The 23,200-nt window shown below is 37.9% G+C and overlaps 1 protein-coding gene across 1 annotated transcript in view; it reads left to right on the top strand.

The window, feature by feature from the left end:
* The window catches only part of SUCLG2 (succinate-CoA ligase GDP-forming subunit beta), a 234,057-nt gene that overhangs the window by 130,400 nt on the left and 80,457 nt on the right, over positions 1 to 23,200 (top strand). The window contains exons 6-9 of the mRNA XM_087708854.1: positions 1,841 to 1,930; positions 8,392 to 8,488; positions 16,221 to 16,382; positions 20,502 to 20,644. Of these exons, the coding sequence (XP_087564980.1) occupies positions 1,841 to 1,930; positions 8,392 to 8,488; positions 16,221 to 16,382; positions 20,502 to 20,644 (492 nt within the window). The remainder of the gene's footprint in view (positions 1 to 1,840; positions 1,931 to 8,391; positions 8,489 to 16,220; positions 16,383 to 20,501; positions 20,645 to 23,200) is intronic.

Below are 23,200 nucleotides of genomic sequence, written 5' to 3'. Positions count from 1 at the left end.
GCTAAGATGCTGAGTTTGTTGATCAGAAAGGTCAGCAGTTCAATGGTTTGAATCCCTAGCACTGTGTGAGCTCCCGTGTCAGCTCCCAAGTGAGCTCCCGTTGCTTGTCCCAGCTTCTGCCAACCTAGCAGCTCAAAAGCATGTAAAAATGGAAGTAGAAAAATGGAACCACCTTGGTGGGAAAATAACAGAGATCCGTGTGCCTTTGGCATTTAGTCATGCCGGCCACATGACCACGGAGACATCTTGGGGCAGTGCTAGCTCTTCAGCTTTGAAATGGAGATGAGCACCGCTCCCTAGAGTTGGGAACGAATAGCACATATGTGCGAGGGGAACCTTTACCTTTATCTTAAGCAGTCCAAAGTCCTCTCAAGATGAGATGGGCAGCAAACAAATCTAATGAATAAAATAATAAATAAATTCATGCAAATTCTGGTAAATATTTAACATGAACAAAGGTTATTATCAATAACTTTTGTGCATTATGACTTCACACAAATTACTTGAATTACACACAGTGGTCTTCAACTTTTAACAGTTAATTTAGTAACTGTTTGTGGTTACAATGACACCGAAAAAGTGATTTATGACTATTTTTCATATTTGCAATCGTTGCTGTATCTTCATAGTCACATGATCAAAATTCAGATGCTTTCCAATCATCTCATCGTAATGACAGGTGCTATTGAGGCAGTGTCGGGATTTAATTTTTTTTACTAATGTTTCTGTGGGCGTGGCTTGGTAGGTGTGGCAGTGGAAGGATACTATAAAATCTCCATTCCCACTGACTCCAGGGGAAAGTTGCTGCAAAATCCCCATTCCCCCCCCCCCGATCAGCTGGGACTCAGGAGGCAGAGAATAGATGGGGGCGGGACCAGTCAGAGGTAGTATATACTGGTTCTCCGAACTACTCAAAATTTCTGCTACCGGTTTTCCAAACTACTCAGGATTTCCATTACCGGTTCTCCAGAACTGATCAGAACCTGCTGAATATCACCTCTGGGTAGAGGTACAATATGTTAGAACAAACTTAGAATAACTTTACTGTCACTTTTAACTGTACACTAGCCTGCATACATTAAAATGAAATTTTCTGGCATACAGCTCTCAAAGCTCCCTCTCCAATATTCACTACGTAAACATGACCACAAAACACTTTAAATATCATATGCAGTCTGGAGTGGTATAGAAAAACAATAGCAAAAGCTTCTGTTTCTATTGTTTTGTAAATGAGCCCCCTATTCACTGAGCAGGTAAACATTATATTTTTCAAATTGGTTGCTCAAAATTCCTTTTCTTTTCACATGACAGTCTGCTATTATTTCAAATTATAGGAGTGGGGAATGGCTACTACATGAAAGAATGCTTAATGAGCAGTAACAAAGCTTAACCTGGAACTGGTCTGTAATTTTGTGAGCACATAACATTCTGTAAACAGCAGCAGCAGCAGCAGCAACAATAATGATGCATATTTGAACTGAAAAATTAAGAAGAATATTGTTGAACATTAACAACTTTGCTTTGGTTCCGTGTCTAAATTGGTCATAAAAATTAACAGAATATGTATTCATCAATGCCATCTGTACAGTAATTAAAAGTGAAAACTGGTGTCAGATTGCCTTGTCAGCATGCCACCCTGAAGAATTTCATGATTTTCCGAGGGACTCTTTCTCATGGAGAGTGTGGTAATTATAACATACCCTGTAGCTGCATTCTTGGAATTTTGGCAACTTGCCAAATTTTAATTGCTAATTTGCAGAATATGTTAAGTATTTTTTTAACCATTTAAATTATTTGTTTTCCAGCTGAATACTCTTGTTTATGCCCTTTATTGTAACAGGAAGAAATAGATATATTTGAAGGAGTAAAGGATAACCAAGCAGTACGGCTGGCAGAAAATTTGGGATTCAAAGGGCCTTTGCAGCAGCAGGTAAAATTTTCAGGAATCAGCTTTTAACTATGCTGAGCTGTTCAATGAATCACTTTGCTCAATTCGCCTTTAGGATCTTTCCAGTTGCACACGGCTTGTATTCAGGGCGTTGATGGTCTTTGTTTCATCATAATGTCTTGTTATACATTGTAAGCATTCGGGAAAAATAGAATATGCTATCAATTAGTGGTAGCAACAATGGCAACCATTAATTAAATTCCAATAATCTATTCTTCACTGTATATTGGAAATGCTGGCTGGTTTTTTTACAGACGGCTTTTTAAAGTGTCTGTTGACATTTCCAAAAGGACCTTTCCAGAACCTTGAAAGTGCTTTGTGAGCATGGGAGGGAACCAATTTGTTTCCATGTACAGAAAGGAGTGGATCTAGGTCGGAATGGTCTGATTAAGTCCTCCTTAACCAATTTTGTTGTATTTAAGTACAATGACAATAAAGATTATACTTATACTTAATACAAAAGTTCAGTTAAGAAAAGACATCATATCACTTCCTCATCACCTGGTTCATGCTATAGTAGGAAGCTTCAGGAGAAAGAAGATGACCACAACCCCAAATACCATCTGGTCATTTGAAGGAGCTATATTGTCTAAAGTAGCACTAGCATTCAGCAAAATAATCAAAAGATTTCTTGACTGAGATTAGAAGGGAGTTGAGGAAGCGACATGAACCACATGACACAACTAAGTTATTTGAAAGAATGACCACATTTCAGAAAACCACATTCATGATCAGGCTGATGGTGCAAGAAAGAAATACAAGTAAATACACTGCATGGAATACCTGGCCCTAACTCTTAAATTTATCTTCTTTGTTAATATATTTTTATTGTTTTATATCACAAATTTCATTTCTTTATTGAACAGTGCGTTCTCTAGGTGTCCAGCATGTTAAAATATAAACATCCTCATAATCATTATAATCATGGATATATAGACATATATGTGATAATCATTACTGAAAAGTATGCTATCTTCCATTATAATATCAATTATATAACCATCAAAATATCTACTAATCATTTCTTTCTTTCTTCTGTAGTCCATATTTCACGTAAATCCACTCATCTAACCTCTGTATCTGTCAGCTAACCATTTGTAGAAAGATTCCCATGTCACAAAATATTCCGAATCTTCTTTTTCTTTGATTTTTAAGATTAACTTATTCATTTCTACATTTTTTATCTTCTTATACATGCATAAAACCCTTGTCATTTTGTACAGGTAAAAATTAAGAAAAAATAGAGATAAAACCATGTATGTTTTTACATGTTTATAGAGGTCTGGCCTCTATTTGTCATCATAGATACTCTCTAACCAATGTTTCTCAATCCCAAGAAGTAGGGGCTTCAGTGACCAGAATTTGGAGAGTCTAAGTCTACATTTTTAAAGTCTTTGGCATGAGCAACACTCAACTCTAACATAGAATAATGAGACCATAGATAATGTATACAAGTGAAAAAAATTTTTAGATACTTTTTGATGATCGTAACCAGGGAAATTTTATTATGAGGACAAAACCAAGTCTCCATGCTGATCCACTGATCAAGGGATGAGTTGATAACATATACAGACATATTGTATTCTATATGAAGATACAAAGTTCTCTATTATTGTATTATGGCACCTGATTGTGGGCTGAATGCGAAAGAAAATCTTACTTAAAGAAATTCATTCTGAAAAGTTATAGGCATTATTAAAAAATTACTTGACCCTACTGCTAATCCTTTTGCTACTCTGTACAAAGTGCTGTCTAAATCAGCATCTTGTTCCCATAATGGCCAAGCAGGTTGTAGCAGAAATCACTGGAACTGAATACTATTCTACTATAGTTACATTCCTAGTAGTTTATGCTGAAAGACACATTTGCCTCCTTTACTTAACATAAGCCCATTTTAATAGTAACCGTTTACATCTTAATACTTTTACATCTTGTGAAAATTTTGATACCCATTTAAAACTACTCATATAATTTGTATTTTATAATAATCTAGAAATCAATAAAATTATATATATATATATATATATATATATATATATATGTATGTATGTATGTATGTATGTATGTATGTATGTATGTATGTATGTATATGTACATGTACATGTACATGTACATGTATATAGTTATTCGGGTTTTCTCCCGCGTAAAATTGGAGATGTCTTGGTGACGTTTCAACGAAGTCTCATTCGTCATCTTCAGGTTTCTTCAAGCTTGGTGCTTCCAGCTCCTGGAAACGTCGAAACGTCGCCAAGACATCTCCAATTTTACATGGGAGAAAACCTGAATAACTAGAGACCTACATACTAACACCCGCGAAAACCTCAGAAAACACACACACACACATATATGTATGTATGTATGTATGTATGTATGTATGTATATAAACAAACCACTCATATAAGTAACACTACTATTTTTGGTAGTAGGACTTCTATAGTTATTTTTTTTAATCTATCTTGAATTCCTGTCCATTCATGTTTATCTAGCGATACAAATGGTTACATGAATAAAAAAGAAACAAATTTAGATTTTCTGTATATATTTTACTGCTTTAAGATTTATTCCCAGTGTTTGAAACTTGTGCAAGTCACTATTTTTTTGAGTTTATATATTTTTATTTATTAAACAGATTTATATGACCACCCAATTCACATTTTGTAACAAGCTTGATCTTTTCTTCCTCCTCTGGGAAGAGAGAGATGATAAATTGTTTTTCTACAGACTTTCCCATATCATCAAAATGCCACTTTTATAAAACCTTTGAATTTTTAATATACCACTTTTAATTAATTTCCATCCCAACTGTGCAATTAACAAATGCATAAACATTAAGATGATTAACACCCATTTGAAGTTTTAGCAGTATCATTAATGAGAGAGAATTATTATTAAATCTTTTTAGCTTTTCATGTCATTATTAGCACAATGCATGAACTGCTTAACAAAACAACATCTAATACACTTCTTCCCATGTGCTATAACCTTTGCAGTGTGATTTACTGAAGCATAGAAACATAATGGCTACATCAGTGTAATCAAAGGTCTATTTAATTTGGTCTTACGATAATCATTTATATTCCCCAGTAGGTAGATACTAGAAGAATTGTGGTACTATGGTTAAAATCTAATGTCTAACAAGCTGTGGATACATTTTCATAATGCTTGATAGCCTTTTAGTTGTCTCTTTGATGAGGATGGTTATTTAACAATCTTCTAAAATAATGTATGATTATTGAATTTCTTTTCAAGCATCAATACGGAGAAATGTGCTTTAAGTTTACTTTATGGTAACTATATCAGATTCAAATGCATAGCACTAGGCTTTATGTTACGTGTTAAGTGGAATTGCTAATTCAGATTAAATGTATTCTGAAAAAAAATTGACAGCTGAATTCTGCACATTTGTACATGCATAAAATTGCTTATACCAGTGGAAATAGTAAATTCCACTGGAATGACTTAAAATTGTGGGATAATAATAATGTCCTGTTCTCAGCAATTATTCTGGGCTGTCCTACTGCTGACCTTGCCTCTTAGTCCTTTTTTTTTTTAAAAAAAAAGTTCATTGCTCCAAACAGCCACAATTTTTATCATCATGAAGCCAACTGTAATTGCCATTTTAATTTCCAAAAATGACCTGATGTAGCATTGCTTTGGATTGCCATGGAAAATCAAAAGAGGAAACCTCAGAAATCCATTAATGTGTCTGCTGTTGGCTTACTACTTCTTTCAAATAAACAGTCTGGATTGACCACCATCTGAGAAGTTAAAGATTCCACTCAAAATAGTTTTGCACTAAATAGAATCTATGTCTTAGAGAGGCAAATTAGTCTTTAGTGCTTTGGGTTTTTTTCTGTGTGTGTGTGTTTTGTTTTGTTTAAAATGGAACAGTCTTAAAGCAGAGATCCTCAATCTCCTTTGAATCAAAACTGTCTGTCTGTCTGGCTATCTATCATCTCTTGTTGCTTATGAAGGTGATTTTGCAACTCAGGCTTCTTCTGAAATTGGTAAGAAGTATCCCTTATCTAGTGCTGCGTAACGCAGTGATCTCCCATTACTTGTCCCAGCTTTTGCCAACCTAGCAGTTGAAAAGCATGTAAAAATGCAAGTAGAAAAATGGGAACCACCTTTGGTGGGAAGGTAACAGGACTCCATGTGCCTTCGCCATTTAGTCATGCCGGACACATGACCAAAGAGACGTCTTCGGATAGCGCCGGCTCTTCAACTTTGAAATGGAGATGAGCACCACCCCCTAGAGTCGGGAACAACTAGCACATATGTGCGAGGGGAACCTTTACCTTTATCCCTTAGTACAAATCCTAGGAATCTATTAGTTAATGTCCATGACATCGTTGGTGACTAGTAAACCAATGATACAATATAATACAATAGCAGACTTGGAAGGGACCTTGGAGGTCTTCTAGTCCAACCCCCTGCCTAGGCAGGAAAACGTTTCAGACAAATGGCTATCTAACATCTTCTTAAAGACTTCCAGTGTTGGGGCATTCACAACTTCTGGAAGCAAGCTGTTCCACTGATTAATTGTTCGAACTGTCAGGAAATTTCTCCTCAGTTCTAAGTTGCTTCTCTCTTTGATTAGTTTCCACCCATTGCTTCTTGTTCTACCCTCAGGTGCCTTGGAGAATAGTTTGACTCCCTCTTCTTTGTGGCAACCCCTGCGATATTGGAACACTGCTATCATGTCTCCCCTAGTCCTTCTTTTCATTAAACTAGACATACCCAGTTCCTGCAACCGTTCTTCATATATTTTAGCCTCCAGTTCCCTAATTATCTTTGTTGCTCTTCTCTGCACTCTTTCTAGAGTCTCCACATCTTTTCTACGTCGTGATGACCAAAACTGAATGCAGTATTCCAAGTGTGGCCTTACCAAGGCATTATAATCACATGATCTTGATTCTATCCCTCTGTTTGTGTAGCCTAGAACTGTGTTGGCTTTTTTGGCAGCTGCTGCACACTGCTGGCTCATATTTAAATGGTTGTCCACAAGATCCCTCTCACAGTTACTACTTTTGAGCAAGGTACCACCTATACTGTACCTGTGCATTTAGGTTTTCTTGCCTAAAAGAATAAGGTAGAACCTTATTCTTTCCACCATTGAATTTCATTTTATTACATAGTGCCCAATGGTCAAGTTTGTCGAGATCCTCTGTATCTTAAGCCTGTCTTCTGGAATGTTGGCTATTCCTGCCAGCTTTGTGTCATCTGCAAATTTAATGGGAGTAAATGGGGAACTCGTCAAATTTGTAATTGACACCAAGCTGTATTTATTTATTTATGATGTATTTAGCCTCGTTGTTTGGGGTGAAAAGTAACTCAGATGTAAATTCTTTCTTTCTGGGCTTATCACTTTCCATCAGATTAACCTTACATCACAAAGTTGCTTTAAAGGTCAAATAGGAAAAGGAAGAATCATCAATAAATTTCTAGGAGTCAGGAGAAGAGATAAAGCTTTAAGCAACCATGAAAAATAAATCACCAATTCATAAGAAGCGTATTAGACTTTCTTCTTCACAAGAAGTATACTAAACTTGGTATATATTGGCATATAAATCCAATAAACAAACTAACTAACTAACTAAACTTTCAAACTTTTTTGATGCAGTGTTGGAGTGGGCTGGTTGTGGGGGGCACAATTCTGATGTTGGGAGATGATTGGCCACCTCTGCCATATGTATTAAATATTTGTTACTTTCATTATTAGCTTATTTGTGGAACATTTTTAATTATGCCATCTATTTGATGAGGGATTTTCCCTGAAAAGAAAGATAATACAGACAGAAAGTTACTCAGGGAAGTTTAATCCTGGTCACACATCAATGAAATTAAGCACAATGAATAAAGCCAGGTTTTAAGAGCAAATAACCCATTTTTTTAACTGTTGTTTCTGCAGCAGAAGTCACATTTTGATGTAGGAAAGGCGGGTTTAAGTATTTTCTAAACAAATTCAGCAACTAATCTACATTTGTCAGCTGCATATTGCTTCACAGTTTCTGAATTTAGTCTCATTAAGGTAATCACTTTAACTTCCATATCAGCATAATATATTCATTATGAACTCTCAAACTTGGTTCATTGTGCTTAAATTAAGTTTGTTTGAATTAATGATGCTGTTCTTCCTTCCTGCAAGGCCCTATTTAGTGCACTGTGAAGAGGGAGTCTTTATGCAATATTTGACAATGTTTTGAACCAGCAATCAATTTTTTTTTACTTGAGGGAGGAAGAGGCTAAGGCATCAGGCATCAATTTGAAGACAATATAAAGCATTTCCACTTAATAAAAGTATGTTAACATTTTAACCTGTCTTACCAATGAAGAAAATACAAATAGGTTTAATGGTATGTTAGGATTATTATTGTTATTTTCTTTATCCCCTTCCTATGGTTTTCTTTTTATGTTATTATGTATTATGTTTTCAACTTCAGGCAGCAGATCAAATAAAGAAGTTATACAATCTTTTCCTACAAATTGATGCCACTCAAGTGGAGGTGAATCCCTTTGGTGAAACTCCAGAAGGACAAGGTATCGCTCTCTTTTTTTAAGCGGGGTAATGGGTTGAATATTGATCTAGCAAAGAAAACTTTTTAAATTAATGTTCTTCAGCATGGGGTTTTAGTACTTCAAGCCAGAGCTAACGAACATTAAAAAGTAATAAAAATTCCTCACATTCTCTGTATCAGAATGGTGCCTTAGAGAATTTGAACGTCTCTAGATACAATTTATTCCTTGTGTTTTCCTTGTCACCGGCAAAATCGGCCTTCTATTTATGGCTTAAGCTTGGGTTAGACTTCTGTGTCACTGCAAATCAGGGAACATGTGCATCTGTCGTTCAAAGACGGTTGCATAGCTGTTGCATTTATACTTCTGCAAATGTTAACATTGTTTGAATATGCTTTGCCTTCTGCCTGCCTCCCAACAGACAGTTGCATATAGGATGTGCATATAGGATGTGTATCTCCACACAATAACCATATAGGATGCATATCTCCACACAACACATAGTTGATATTTGGGAAGTATGCACATTGACCCGTCTGCAACCATTTATAACCTAGGTTTACCCATCAAACTCTGCCCAGGTATGTCTTGACTTCTATGTGCAGTTGTGGGCAAGTTGAAATCAAGCTTTAGCATAATTATGGTTTACCGTTATATTCATCTTGACACTAAACATTCGTTCCAACAGGATTGCACTGGGAACTATAATTTAAAAATCACTGTAGATTTTCACAAGGCAGTTATGGAGTCAGTTCATTTATTCTATGGAGTTAACAGACATTTAATCTTCCCACAGAGAATCCTTTTCTTCCTTAGTGATTATTTATTCATGGAAGACATTTATACACTATCCTACTTGAAACTAGAACAACTTTCATAGCTGCTTTCATGTTTTGGTTAATCAAGTTTCCCCTTTCTAGTTCCCTTTGGAACATATTTACAGAGTTATTTTTTAGAAGCTCTGTTCTCCATGCACATGATGTAGTTTGGCAAGGTTCCAATGAACACCTCCATTTTGTCTTCTTTGACATTATCACACAATCCTTTGATAGGGATGAAGCATCTCTGCTGTATCTATATCAATCTGTTTTTCTGGTGACCAAGTCTTCATGTGAACATTAAAGGGATTTCTACCTTTGACATATCAATGGCCTCAGTTCTTTCTCACCTCTCTTGAGGACCACAGCACGCATGGTTCATTCTATGCTTTATACTCTCCTATCAAGAGTAGTTCTGTCTCCCAATTCATCTGGAACAAATCTTCGATCCAATCTTGATTCCTTCCATCCTACAGCTTGGAGAATTCAGTTCCACAACTGCTCAGGAATAAGATAGAAGGGATTGTACCGCAGATAAATAGAAATACTTTCCAGTATTTGGAAAAACAATTTGTTATTTGGCAATAACAGATAGTCCTCGCCTTATGACTACAATTGACCCCCAAAGTTCCATTGCTAAAGAAGAAAGTTGTGATCTGTGTCCCATTTTACAACCTTTTTTACCACAGTTGTTAAGCAAATCATTGCAGCTATTAACTGAAACATGCGGTTATTAAGTGAATTGACTTTCTTCCCATTGATTCTGGATATCATATGTCAGCTGGGGAGGTTACAAATGGGCATCACAGGAACCTGGGACAGTACAAGTGTCATAAATGCATGCCAGTTGCCAAGTGCCTGAATTTTGATCATGTGACCATGGGGATGCCGCTACCATCAAACAAAAATTGGTCATGAGTCATTTGCTGTTGTAACTTCAGACATTCACTAAATGAATGGTTGTCACTCAAGGACTATCTGTATCAGATCAATCTGCCTACTTTAGGCACTCAATCGTGTGTGTGTGTGTGTGTGTGTGTTCCAACATAACTTTGGAATGCCTCAAGCAATTTCAACCAACTTACTCTCTGGGAAAAAGTACTGTGGGGGTAAGACATCCCTAACAGCCCTCAGGATGTGTTTTCTGTTAAGATGCAAGGTGGCGCAGTGGTTAAATGCAGCACTGCAGGCTACTGCTAGATCAGCAGGTCTGCGGTTCAAATCTCACCGGCTCAGGGTTGACTCAGCCTTCCATCCTTCCGAGGTGGGTAAAATGAGGACCCAGATTGTTGGGGGCAATATGCTGACTCTCTGTAAACCGCTTAGAGAGGCCTGAAAGGCCTATGAAGCGGTATATAAGTCTACTGCTATTGCTATATTGCTATTGCTATGCAGTCTTTTGTGCCTTAAAATGGCTTCTACTATACAGCGCAGTGAAGTTGCCATGGTATTGACTTCACAGTACTCCACAAGGGGGCTCCCTCTGGTAAGGGGGAGAATCCAACATTAGAAATTACATTTGGTCCAGACATCCCCCCCCCCTTAAATAAATACCTGGACAATGCCGGGTTATCAGCTAGTCAGTCATAAAAATATCCACCCATTATCAGCCTTTCATTTCCATTTAAAACAACATTTTTCTTTTTTCCTTCACTGGGATACTTCCCTTTCCTCCTATCCACTGGAATCTCTACCAGTTCCCATCTGAAGCCTTTATTCTTCTTCTTCTTTCTATGTTAATACTGACCCCTATGAATTCCCAGCTACCCACTTCCTGTCACAGAGGAAAAAGTTCTTGAATAGCTCCCAGTGTCAGAGTTATATGGCTTTAGAGCAAAGCTTCCCAAAACGTTTCATTCATTACTTGAAACTGATTATCAGAAAGCCCGTATTCAAGTGTTCCTGTTGTGGTTGGGTAATGAATTTGTACATTGTTACCCAAAGAAAAGCTACTTTTGCTCAGATTGGGGTATTTTCTTCAGATTTAGGAAGCACTGCTTTCTAAATAGAGATATCCTCCTTTTCTTACAGTCCATATGAACAAAACAGTTCTTTCCCTGGAGGCTACTTTCCTTCCAAAATTATTTTTCCCCATCAATTAAGAATTTAGACTGCCTCCATTTTTTCCCAGCCTCTCAAGTGTTTGTCTTGTACATGCTTTGACTTATGACTATGCGGTCTTGTTCTACGGAAACCATCATTTATTTCTGTTTTCCAAGGTCATCTTTATAGAGTAAGGGCTTATAGATGGATGCAACCATGAAGTTTTGTTGAAGGCTGGCTAAACAACAAATCTCCTTCGGATTTGTACTATTTTAAAACAGTAATTGTCACATTGACAGTTTGTCTTCTCAGGGATTCCCTTACTGGAATTCTATCAGACAGCCACATGTGTTCATCCTTCTACCTTCATCCAGCATTCAGAGAGATGCAGCATTTGGAGGGGCATCATAAAATCCATTTTCTGGATTATAAATTTGTTATTTATACATATATGTGTGTGTCTGAGAAACCATGCAGAAGACTTTGTTAACTCCAGTTCTTTGAATAGTTGTCCACGAACTCACAGCCTGCTCTCCTGCTTTCTTGGCCAAGTGGTATCAAGTGACTTCATTCCTTCTCATGCACTGCATTGATCTTAAGAACTAAAGAAGTCCAGTGGAAGCTGTCCTTTGTTGCGTGCAGTGCAGGGCTGCTAGTGTTAGAAGATTGCAAATGTTTAGGTAGTTCTATGCAGATCCATAACCAATGCGTATATGAAAATGATGATGTTATCCATTCAGTCGACTACAATTCTGTGGGCCATGGTCTCTCCACATCTTCCAATCTTGCCTTATTTCTTTGAGGTTTTTCTATGCTCTGGCTAGTGTCCATGTGTCTCTATTAATAATCATATGAAGAACTGCATATACAGGTAAATAATTGGTGGGGGGGTTAATAATAGTGTTGTTGATTGTAACAAAAAAGTCGACTCGTGGGACACATGCGTAATAAGGAACTTCAGATGGCATGTTTTGTGGAAGTTGTGATTGTGGTTTATGAGTGAAAAATATAAAATTTGACTTGTTAATAGGTACTGTAGGTTTAATTATCCTTTTCCCAGTCAAATTCATAACATCTAAATAAGAAAAGTTTAAATTGGTTCCTGTGATAGGCTACAGTATTTAACTGGAGGTATAGATAAGCCAAGTAAATAAATCTAAACTATATGAAAAATGACCTTAAATAAATCCTTAATGGCCTAATTGAATTCACTATTTTTAATCTTACTTCATTGACATTGTACATATATACACAGTATACCCATACAATGGAATTCACATAACACCCGGAGACCAGGCCCAACACACATGACAATTCCCAAACTTCTTTCTTGTATCGTCTCAAATGTCAAATATTAAGATCAGTTGTATTTTGCACAATTGGGGAGCAAATAGCATAATTTGCCCAGATTTTTTAAATATTATTTTTATGGTTACAGCCAATAAACACCCATTTTAGTAAAATTAGGTAGACCAGTTTGGATTTTAAAATTATACTGTGTCTTATTTGACAACAACTTAAAAGACACAGATCTTCAATAATACAATCAAGATGTCCTTGCTATTTTAAGAAATTGTTCTTTTAGACAGCAGAATGAAACAAAGTTATTTTAAAAAAAGCAAATGGCATAAAATTATTTCAGAATAATTTAGTGCAAGAGAAGAGAATAATTTAAATAATTTAGTGTAATAGAATACAATAAGTCAAAGAATTAAAATGTGGCCATGATGAAGTGTACTTGTTTTATGACTATAATGTAAAATAGTCATGTTAAACTGAATTATTAGACAAATTATTGATGATAAAAATATATACAATTTAGCACTCCCCCCTCTTCACCCTTTTCCAACTCTGAAAGCTCCCTATGGCATTTTGTATATATATAGAAGAAAGAATTATGTTGGTTAGAATAATAGTAGAAGATATATTATTTGTGTATCATTATGCAGTGTCTTGCCACTGGATGCTGCTGATAAGATTATGCTGCTGATATAAATTGAGGATTAATTCCTTAATTTGGGGAGGAAGAAGAAATTGTGCATTTTAATGGCTCATTAGCCTACAATTAGTTCAACATTTTGAGGGCCACACCTGTCAAATATAATGAAATATACATTAATAAATTAAAAATTAGCTTAATATGTGGCACTTTTTTTCCTGCATGCTGCCAAGAATCACCTGATCATGGTGTTATTGTTGTTGTTTTTTTACAAAAAATCCAACAAATGAACAAATTCTGCAATCCAGACATAAGGCTAGAAACGGAAACGTTTATGCATTGTCTGTTATTTTCCTCCACGCAAAGATTTCATCCTGTATGTTCTTAAAAGAAAATTGCTAATTTAAAGTCGTGGCTAAAACATATAAAGAATGGTTACTGGAATTGGGTATGTCTAGTTTAATGAAAAGAAAAACTAGGGGAGACATGATAGCAGTGTTCTGATATCTCAGGGGCTGCCACAAAGAAGAGGGAGTCAAGCTGTTTTCCAAAGCACCTGAGGGCAGAACAAGAAGCAATGGGTGGAAACTAATCAAGGAGAGAAGCAACCTAGAATCAAGGAGAAATTTCCTGACTGTTAGAACAATTAGCCAGTGGAAGAACTTGCCTACAGAAGTTGTTAATTCTCCAAAACTGGAAGTTTTTAAGAAGAGATTGGACAAACATTTGTCTGAAATGTTATAGGGTTTCCTGCGTGGCCAGGGGGTTGAACTAGGAGACCTCCAAGGTCCCTTCCAACTTTGTTATTCTATTCTTATTCTATTCTATATACCTTTTTCATTAAGGGGCAATATCAATTATAATCTGGATTGGGACCCTAGTGTTTAGAGTTAGAAATGGCCTCAGTTTTGCAATTCACAAACAGAATGCATCCAGTTTTAGCTATACAATATCTTAGGAACAATCTTCTACAGCAGCAGTCACAAAGTGATGTCAAAATGATGCCTTGTGTGATGATCCCTTCCCACCACACACACACACACCCAGGGACTCAGGCTGAATGTCCAATTCCCAACCCAAATGGTGTGATGTGAGGTGCATCTTCAGGTGTTTTCGCCCATCTGGCATTCCGGGACAGTGGACCTTGAATGGGTATAAACAAGTCCATTCAGCTGTGCAGTAGATCAAATGTTTCTTTCTTGATTCTGTTTAATGTTAGATTCCCGGGACAGGCATATCAGATTGAATCGTATAAGCACTTGAGGATTCATATTAAGAAATCTTTTGGGGCCAGTGGGCTACAGCATCCTGCCAGAGATGGGGAAGAGACTGACAACCGCAGCAAAGAGTATTGCAGCCAGCGTAATTAACTCCCTTACGTATCTCAAACTAGGAAAGAGGAGTGAGATAGTAATGCTCTAATTTGGCCAATGTGGGACTACAGGCATTAACAAGGTGGACTTTTAGGCAAACTGGGAATGCTTTCTTTGCTAGTGGAGATGTAAGAAGAAGCCTAGAAATGCTTGGCAACCACATATCTGCCAGGTCTCTGCTGAGCTTACTTTGCTCTATCGTTTTATTGTTGCTTCTTGGCTCTTCACCAAGAAGAAAGACAACAGGGACCAGAGACAGGAATTTGGCTTTTTAAACTGAATTAGAAATGAAACACTGTTTGAAAATGATACTTGTTGTTCTCTGCTGTGTTAACTAAAACAAAATTGCAGGAATGCTTTGTTCGCTATGAGATGGATCAGAGCCTGTGAATCCACAAAGCCCTTGTGATAAAGCCATTATGTTATTTCAATGTTAAGCCATTTCTCTGTTGTACTGTTCCCCTGTTTCACTATTTCAGCTTCACACTGAACCTGTAGTAGACGTAGATTTAATACAAGGGAAATTCTGCCAGTTGAGCAGTCTAGCATTATTTACAGTTCTACAACCGGTGTACTCCATTATAGTGCTCTCTATAGGGAGACATCTAAATAAATTTTGCAGATAGGGCTGATCAGAAAGAAAGAACTGGAAAGGAAAGAACATGCCTACATCAACCTGAATAGCATTGGTCAGATCCAACCCTCTACTGATCTCCTGATTTCACCTTTAACTTAGTGATGTTGTGGCCTACCAGTGGCCAGCAGATCTGGCAGCAGATTTAGACAGTGAGGAGGTTGGAGAGGAACATGGGCCAGTCCTGGAGTCTGGGGAAGGCTCTGATGAGGGCTTTGAGTCAGAGGCAAAGAGGAGGTCAGAGCTGTATGCCGGTTATCAGCTGTTGTCAGAGTCAGACAGCAGTGAGGCAGATGAACAGCTAGAGCCTATTCCCAGTGTGCGCATGCGCAGAGTTGCCAGACAAAGGGAACAACTAAAGAGCAAGGGTCGACTTGAGAGTAAGACCAGAGGATGAATGGCTCCTCCCAGAGAAAATAAAAGAGGAGCGAAAGGATAGTGGAGTTTGCAGGAGTACAATTAATTTGCTTAATTGGTTAGTCCAAGACTCTTTGCCAAGTTCTGCAGATGTCGGCTTGGTGACTCTCCAAGCCTGATAAGGTGTGTGACTGAAAATCCTCCTTTGAAAGACTTTGCAGGCTGTGAATGAGTAGAATTCACTGTAAATTAATAAAATGGAGTTTTGCCGGGACAAGGAGTTTGTTTCATGCTCTTGGGAAGCCTCGGTCAGAACAAGTGGGTGGTGACATCTTGTACTCATCAGCTTAAAAGAGAAAACACTATTTTAATTTCAGTGAAGATAAGGACAACTTGAACCTATCCCATTCATATACTCAGGCTGAAATGAAGGCAACATAGAGATTTTATAGAATTTTTTCCCCCTAGTAGGTTGACACCTAGTAGGTTTGTGGCAAATTGCTTTTTGATAATTGCTTTTGCAAGCACTTAAAATCTGGGGTGAAATTCTAATTTTGTTTTCCTTTACCCTTTTATTTCCTTTTCCATTTAGTGGTATGCTTTGATGCCAAGATAAATTTTGATGACAATGCTGAGTTCAGGCAAAAATCCATATTTGCCATGGATGACAAATCTGAGAATGAACCAATAGAAAATGAAGCTGCGCATTATGACTTAAAATACATAGGTCTGGATGGAAACATTGCCTGTTTTGGTGAGTAAAAACATCCTATCGCTATAACTTCCTTGTCTGGTCTGAAAAAAACGCATGGCTAACATCACATATCTAAACAGGGTTGGATCAAACCTCTCTACAGACACTTATGACAAATACCTTAGAAGTAAAGAGTTTTTCAAAGCATGAAAAAATACTGGTTTTTCTAGGGAGAAAGACTTCCATGAAAAGAAAAGAACAATTTTGCTAAGGACAAATGAGAACAGTCGTGCCTAAAATTCCTGTTTGATTTCTAGCTCCCTCCATAATGGTTGGGCAAGGACTGAACTTAGAGTTGCATAAAGAATTGCAGACTACTACTTAATCTGTATCTAGATTAATACCACTGGTACATTAGCTCTATGAACACCACAGCTTGCTTGCTTGCTTCCTTCCTTCCTTCTACTTCCTGCTACTTTGGGTAGTTCCCAAGCAATAACTCTGCGGGGTGAGTTGGGCTGAGAAAGAGTGATTAGCCCAAAGTCACCCAACTGGCTTTGATGTCTAAAGCAGGACTAGAACTCATAGTCTCCTGGTTTCTAGGCAGCACCTTAATTGCTAGCCCAAATTGGCTCTCTAAATGATTCACTAAACTTAATAAGCCAGAGATGCACACCTGTGCACTAACAGGATATCAACTCAGGGTATGAACCTTTCCTTACACAGGTAGTACTTGACTTACGACCACAATTGAGCCCAAAATTTCTGATGTTAAGTGAGACATTTGTTGTGAGTTTTGCCCTATTTTATGACCTTCCTTGCCACAGTTGTTCAGTGAATCATTACAGTTGATAAGTTAGTAATACAGTTGTTAAGTGAATCTGGCTTCCCTATTGATTGTACATGTCAGAAATTCGCAAAAGGTGATCACATAACCTTGGGACACAGCAACAGTCATAAGTGTGAACCAGTTGCCAAGCATCTTTAATTTTGATCACATGATCAAATGATGCAAAGGTCATAACTGTGAAAAATTGTCATGTAGCTGAAATGAACTGTTGTAAATTGAGGACTACCTGTATTATAAGCCATCTGAAAAGATCTTTGTTTGGTAGAGTTTTTTTTTATTGAATTTCATTTATATAACCACCCATCTTACAAAGTGACTCTGGACAATGAACGTAATTTCAAAAAATCCACATAAATAACAAGTAACAAAAACCTACAGAAAATAAGTATCCAGCACATGTTTTTTTCAGAATGGTTTGGCTATTTTCACAAGGCTTCTTCTATAGAATAATGCCAAGACAATCAATACAAAATTTCTTTATAAGTTCAAATCTTCATTCATGTAATTCTTTTTCCGAAAGAGATTGCTTTCCAAGGTAAAGAATATTGATACTATTTTTTTACATTAAACAACCACTTAGATAAAATGATACAGGATTTAAGTTTCTGTATTACTCACTCACAAACTATAATCTGAAGCTATCCAAGAATGCGTTATCATGGATGGCTGAGACTCACAGAACTTCGTAAGTGGGATATCTCTGATTATTTATGTATTGGTTCTTCATGGCAGCAGACTGCTCTGGAATTTCCTGCAGAAAAGCTATTAACTTAAATAGCTTTTCTGCAGGAAATTCCATTAGAATCTTATCTAAAGTTATACATAGATATCAACTTTAGAATTTTCTACATCTCTTGTAACTTCAAAACTATCAGATGTGTCTGTTTTCATTTTGTCATAGAATGATATTAGGAATGTAATTCAACATTTTTCTCTCATACATTATTTTCCCAATTCTGGGGGGGGGGGGTGTTTCTTCCCATGACTGGAAGCTGGTATTGTGTTTATGCATGTTTGTGTAATCCAGATCATAATGTGAGCTCATATGTTATTTTTATTGTAAACAAAAAAAAAGGTGCATCTCTCATGACCTGTTTATTCTTTAATGGGAATCCCAGGATTGCATTTTAAGATGAGAGTTCATAATTCCTTTATCCCAACCGAAATTCCCTACTTTGTCATTTCAATTTTGGCAGAAATCTTTATTGGCTTTCTTATACACTAGATTAGCTGTTCATGTTTACATAACAAACAAATCAGGGGTGGGTCGCTGCCAGTGTTGCTGCCAGTTCGTTTTGTGCACACTTCGCTGCCCCTGCATGCACAGTTGCCTGTGAATTGTTCTGTGCATGTGCGGAACATGAAAAAATGACTAAAAAACAAGCCAGCAAAGGCGACCGGGGAACCGGTTCAGGGACATGGCCAGCCTGCCATTCCTACCCGTTCGGGGACCCAGCCTCAATTTCCACTAACGGTTCACCCGAATCAATGTGAACTGGTAGCAACCCCCCTCTGAAACAAATGTGTAATGCACATTACATGTTATATATCATACATTACAAGTTCAGAAATACCATAGGGTTAGAAGCGGCTGTTTGGACCTCTAAGTCCAAACCCTGGTAGAAATGTATCTGTCTCTCACAAGAAAAGTCTAGCTATGCAACAAAGTTTATATTTTAATGGGCTAAGCCATTTTCTTCTATCTCATTCATGAGCTAAGCATATTTGCAATGGGACGACCCCTTAATGTATATAATGGGGGGGGACCCCAGGCCGTGGTCTCCTACTGGACCTTGGGCAGTTCAGAATGGTCCGCAGAAGTGGTGACTGAGCGCATGTGTACACACGGATCCCCACTTACGCGAACAGCAGGCAAGCATGTACATGCATAGTCAAATTACATGAGTGGCACGTACGCGTACCTGCTGCTGACGCAAACAAAGCTGCACAGGTGTGTGTGCTTGCCCACTACTCCTGCAGAACCATCCCCTCTCCACCCACCCATCCATTCCTCCCCCCACCAGTCCGCAAAGCCGGAGAGTTTGGTACAGAGAACCCAACAGTTTTTAAAAGGAAAAAGTAAGACATTTTCTAGCGTTGGTAAAACTGTAACTAGTGGGAATTTGTTAAAGGGGCAACTTTTTTTACAACATATTATTAGAAAGAATGTGTTGTTGTAACGTTGTTTTGTGCAACGTTAATGAAATTAGGCACGGTCCATAAAACTGCAAAACTGACTAAAGGATCTGGGTAAGTGAAGGAATAAAATGAAGACATGAAATATGGAGTTTCTTCTGATTTTATAATTGGCTTTTATTACTACTTTTTTGTTCCTCTGCTGTATTGAATGCAAGAAGAGGGGGGAGGAGTTAAATTCAGCAAAATGTTCTCCAGCTTACATAGCACCCTCACCTTCCTAGGTGCTTAGCTCCCTCTTCTTCTCCCTCACCTTTTAGTGTTTTTTTTCTGCTAAACAACTAATTCCCACAACACTGTCAAATTATTTACTAAGACTGTATTACTATTATTCCTCTCATCCATCTTAGTTCCTATCTCTTCTCACTTATGACTATAACCATGTTGCTTGTATGCTTACAATTTATATTGTTTTATTTGTTTCCTAGTTTGATTTGATTGCTTATTAGTAACCTATGACTATCACTAAGGGTTGTATCTTATGATTCTTGATGAATGTATTTTATTCTCTTTTTATGCACACTGAGAGCATGTGTACCAAAGACAAATTCCTTGTGTGTCCAATCACACTTGGCCAATAAAAAATTCTATTCTATTCTGTCACCCACCAGCAATCCCTACCCCTCTGTTAATTTACAAGGAAAAGAGGAAACTCATTTTTTTCTCACTCACAAGGAATGTGGTACCTTAAAAATGTCCCAATTTTTGCTATTTCTGAGTCATACATTGAGTAGATGGGGAATATAAGAAAGAGCAGAAGGATGCCTTTTCTCACTGTTAGGCATAAGCAATGCCCATTTTCAGTATTATTGAAATACATATTGGCAGTATATGGTGATATGCTTGCTTAGGCTGTGATTTATTCATTTAGTGTTTCTGTGCTCCATCCTTTTTAAAAAAAACTCAGTAAATTGAGACACTTTGGATCAGACTCACAGGGCTTGGAAGCAAATGTCCACATTTTCCATAAGTTTAATTTTTTTTCCATCTGTTCCTTTCTCTTCTTGCTTCTGTTCTTTTTTCCTTTTATCTTCTCCCACTTTTTGGGTTTTGGCATCTTGGAACCGCATTTGCACATGTTCGTATTTCGTCTTCTAAAAAAACATCAGCAATTTAAACTCTCTTAATTACAGTAAATGGTGCTGGACTTGCAATGGCAACCTGTGATATCATTTCCCTTAATGGTGGAAAACCTGCCAACTTCCTGGATCTTGGCGGAGGTGTGAAAGAAGCACAAGTGTATCAAGCCTTCAAATTGCTCACTGCAGATCCCAAGGTAAAGCACAAAAACTTGACTTTGACAGATGTCTTCATACCTAGAATTATACATAGATAGTCCTTGACTTATGACCCCAATTGACCCCAAAATTTCTCTTGCTAAATGAGACATTTGTTAAGTGGGTTTTGTCCCAGTTTACAACCTTTCTTGTCACAGTTGTGGAGTGAACCATTCCCGTTGTGCAATTAATAACACAATTGTTAAGGGAATCACTGCAGATGTTAAATTAGTAACATGGTTCTTAGGTGAATCTGGCTTCTCCAGAATGTAATTAGGTACTTTTTCTTATTTTGCTTCTTTTCAGAGGTGTATTGTTTTCTCCTCTATTATTAGAATTATTGTTTCATTGCATAGTCTGCCAGATACTACTATATTATTATTGTTATCACTTTTATTCATTAAACAGTCAACTCAGTCAACTGAACATTTAAAGATGTATTACTAATTTCATTGACTGGCACTGATGGTTGATACGGGTTGCTGCCAGCATCCTAGGTATCAATCAAGTATCTTCTTAAAATGTATGATGTTCCGAGTAGCTTTTTTTTTTTTTTTTTTTTTTTTTTTGCAGTTCCACTGCTGTTATAGCAGGAAGCTACAATTTCTTGATGTATTTTGTAAAATTGTTGGACATGGTACCAAGTGCCCCAATAACAATGGGTATCACTGTTACATGTTTCATCCATAATTGTGTAGTTTCAATGGTCATGATATTTTGTGATTTTTTTTTCTAGTTCTTTATCTTCCACTTTTGCATCTCCTGGTACAGTTACATCAATAAATTGTGCGCTTCGGTTTTCGACAACTGTGATATCTGGCATGTTGTGTACTGCAATTTCTTGATGTATTTTGTAAAATTGTTGGACACGGTACCAAGTGCCCCAATAACAATGAGTATCACTGTTACATATTTCATCTATAATTGTGTAGTTTATCAATGGGTCATGATATTTTGTGATTTTTTTTCTAGTTCTTTTTCTTCCACTTATATTGTTTCTTGAAAACCAGAGAAGCATTTTGGTCCCCTGATATTTGTCCCCTTAGCCCAGCGATGGCGATTTTGTTTTTGGTTTGCGTGCCATAAGCAGGGGGAGAGCAGGGAGTCATGCGTGGGTGTGCCGCACCCATAATGCAATCCATGACACACACACCCCAGCATGCATGCACACATGACAGGCGCGACCCTCCATTTTTTGCATTTTTGCCCTCACCAGGCTCCAGAGGCTTTACAGGAGGGCGTTCTGGAGGCTTCAAGAGCTTCCATGAAGCCTCCAGAGGGCAAAAAATGACCCTAATGAGCAAGCTGAAAGTCACTTCTGGGTTGCTTGTAGGGCCGTTTTTAGTCCTCCGTAGCCTTCATGGAAGCTCCTGAAGCCTCCGGGGGAGGGGGGGGTCGAGGGAGGCTGTTTTCACCCTCCCCAGGCTCCTATAAAGCCTCTGGAGCCTGGGGAGGGCGAAAAAATGGCTTTAAAAAAGGCTGAACTCAGCTTGCCAGCGCACGCATGTGCGCTGGCCAGCTGACAGGGAAACACCTCGCATGCCCTGACAAATAGCCACCTATAGCACACGTGCCATAGATTCGCCATCACGGCCTTAGCCCCTTCGTTTCTTTTGTTCTGTTTTCTTTAAAAGCCCTGCATTCTGCTGCATCTTTCCTAAACTTTCCCACCAAGGTGCATTCCCTCCCTCCCTGCCTCCCCCTCCCACCCCCAAAATAAGTGGCCTGCTAAAAACTCTGTTTGCCTTTGGGCACCTTGCTAATAGGAATGTCATGTCTTGACATGGAGGTACCGTCGGGGGCCCTGTAGTTTTGTACATTGTAGAGTTCAAATCATAAAGAAAATTATTGCCATCCTTTAAAAAAAAAATCATTAACTCTCGTTCCTTTGACTGTGTTCCTCTGTGTTCCAGCTATTGCTCCCTGTTTTTCCCCCTCCAGTTCTTTCTAAATGAAGCCGCTTTCCAACTGCTACCTTAATCCCTTGGCCCTTCAGCATGACTGATTTTAGCTTCTACCCTTTTGGCACTGCTACAGCCAGGGTGATTGGTTCATGTCAACAAGCCATCTGAGATGCACTATATTGCCAAAGTATTCGCTCACCCATCCACATAATCAGACTCAGTTGTGAGCGAATACTTTTGGCAATATAGTGTAGCTTGTCTCTCTCAGTCACTCCTTCCCTCTCTTATCTCTTTGTCTTCCATCTCTCTTTCCCCCTCCCCCTCCTCCCTTCTCTCTCTCTCTCTCCCTCCCTCCCTTCCTTCCTCAATTTGGGAGGATAAAGTTTTAATTGGGGGTTTCATGGATATATTGCAAGCAATCAGTCTCCCATTAAATGCAGGTATCCACCAATTATGTAGAGTTTTAGAAGAATGTCAATTTGTTCCCCCTCACAGTAACTTGTCCTTACATGCATTTTAATAGCAGTGCTTTACAGACCTCTCTAAGTGATTTATAGAGTCAGCCTATTGCCCCCAACAATTTGGGTCCTCATTTTACTCACCTTGGAAGGCTGAGTCAACCTTGAGCCTGGTGAGATTCGATCTGCCAAA

This window comes from Thamnophis sirtalis, unplaced genomic scaffold, assembly GCF_051295495.1.
Source record: "Thamnophis sirtalis isolate CommonGarterSnake01/CBP01778 unplaced genomic scaffold, rThaSir2_p1.2 scaffold_3, whole genome shotgun sequence".
Classification (NCBI taxonomy): domain Eukaryota; kingdom Metazoa; phylum Chordata; class Lepidosauria; order Squamata; family Natricidae; genus Thamnophis; species Thamnophis sirtalis.
The sequence above is the reverse complement of the archived record's forward strand: the minus strand, read 5'-3'. Positions and strand labels throughout refer to the sequence as shown.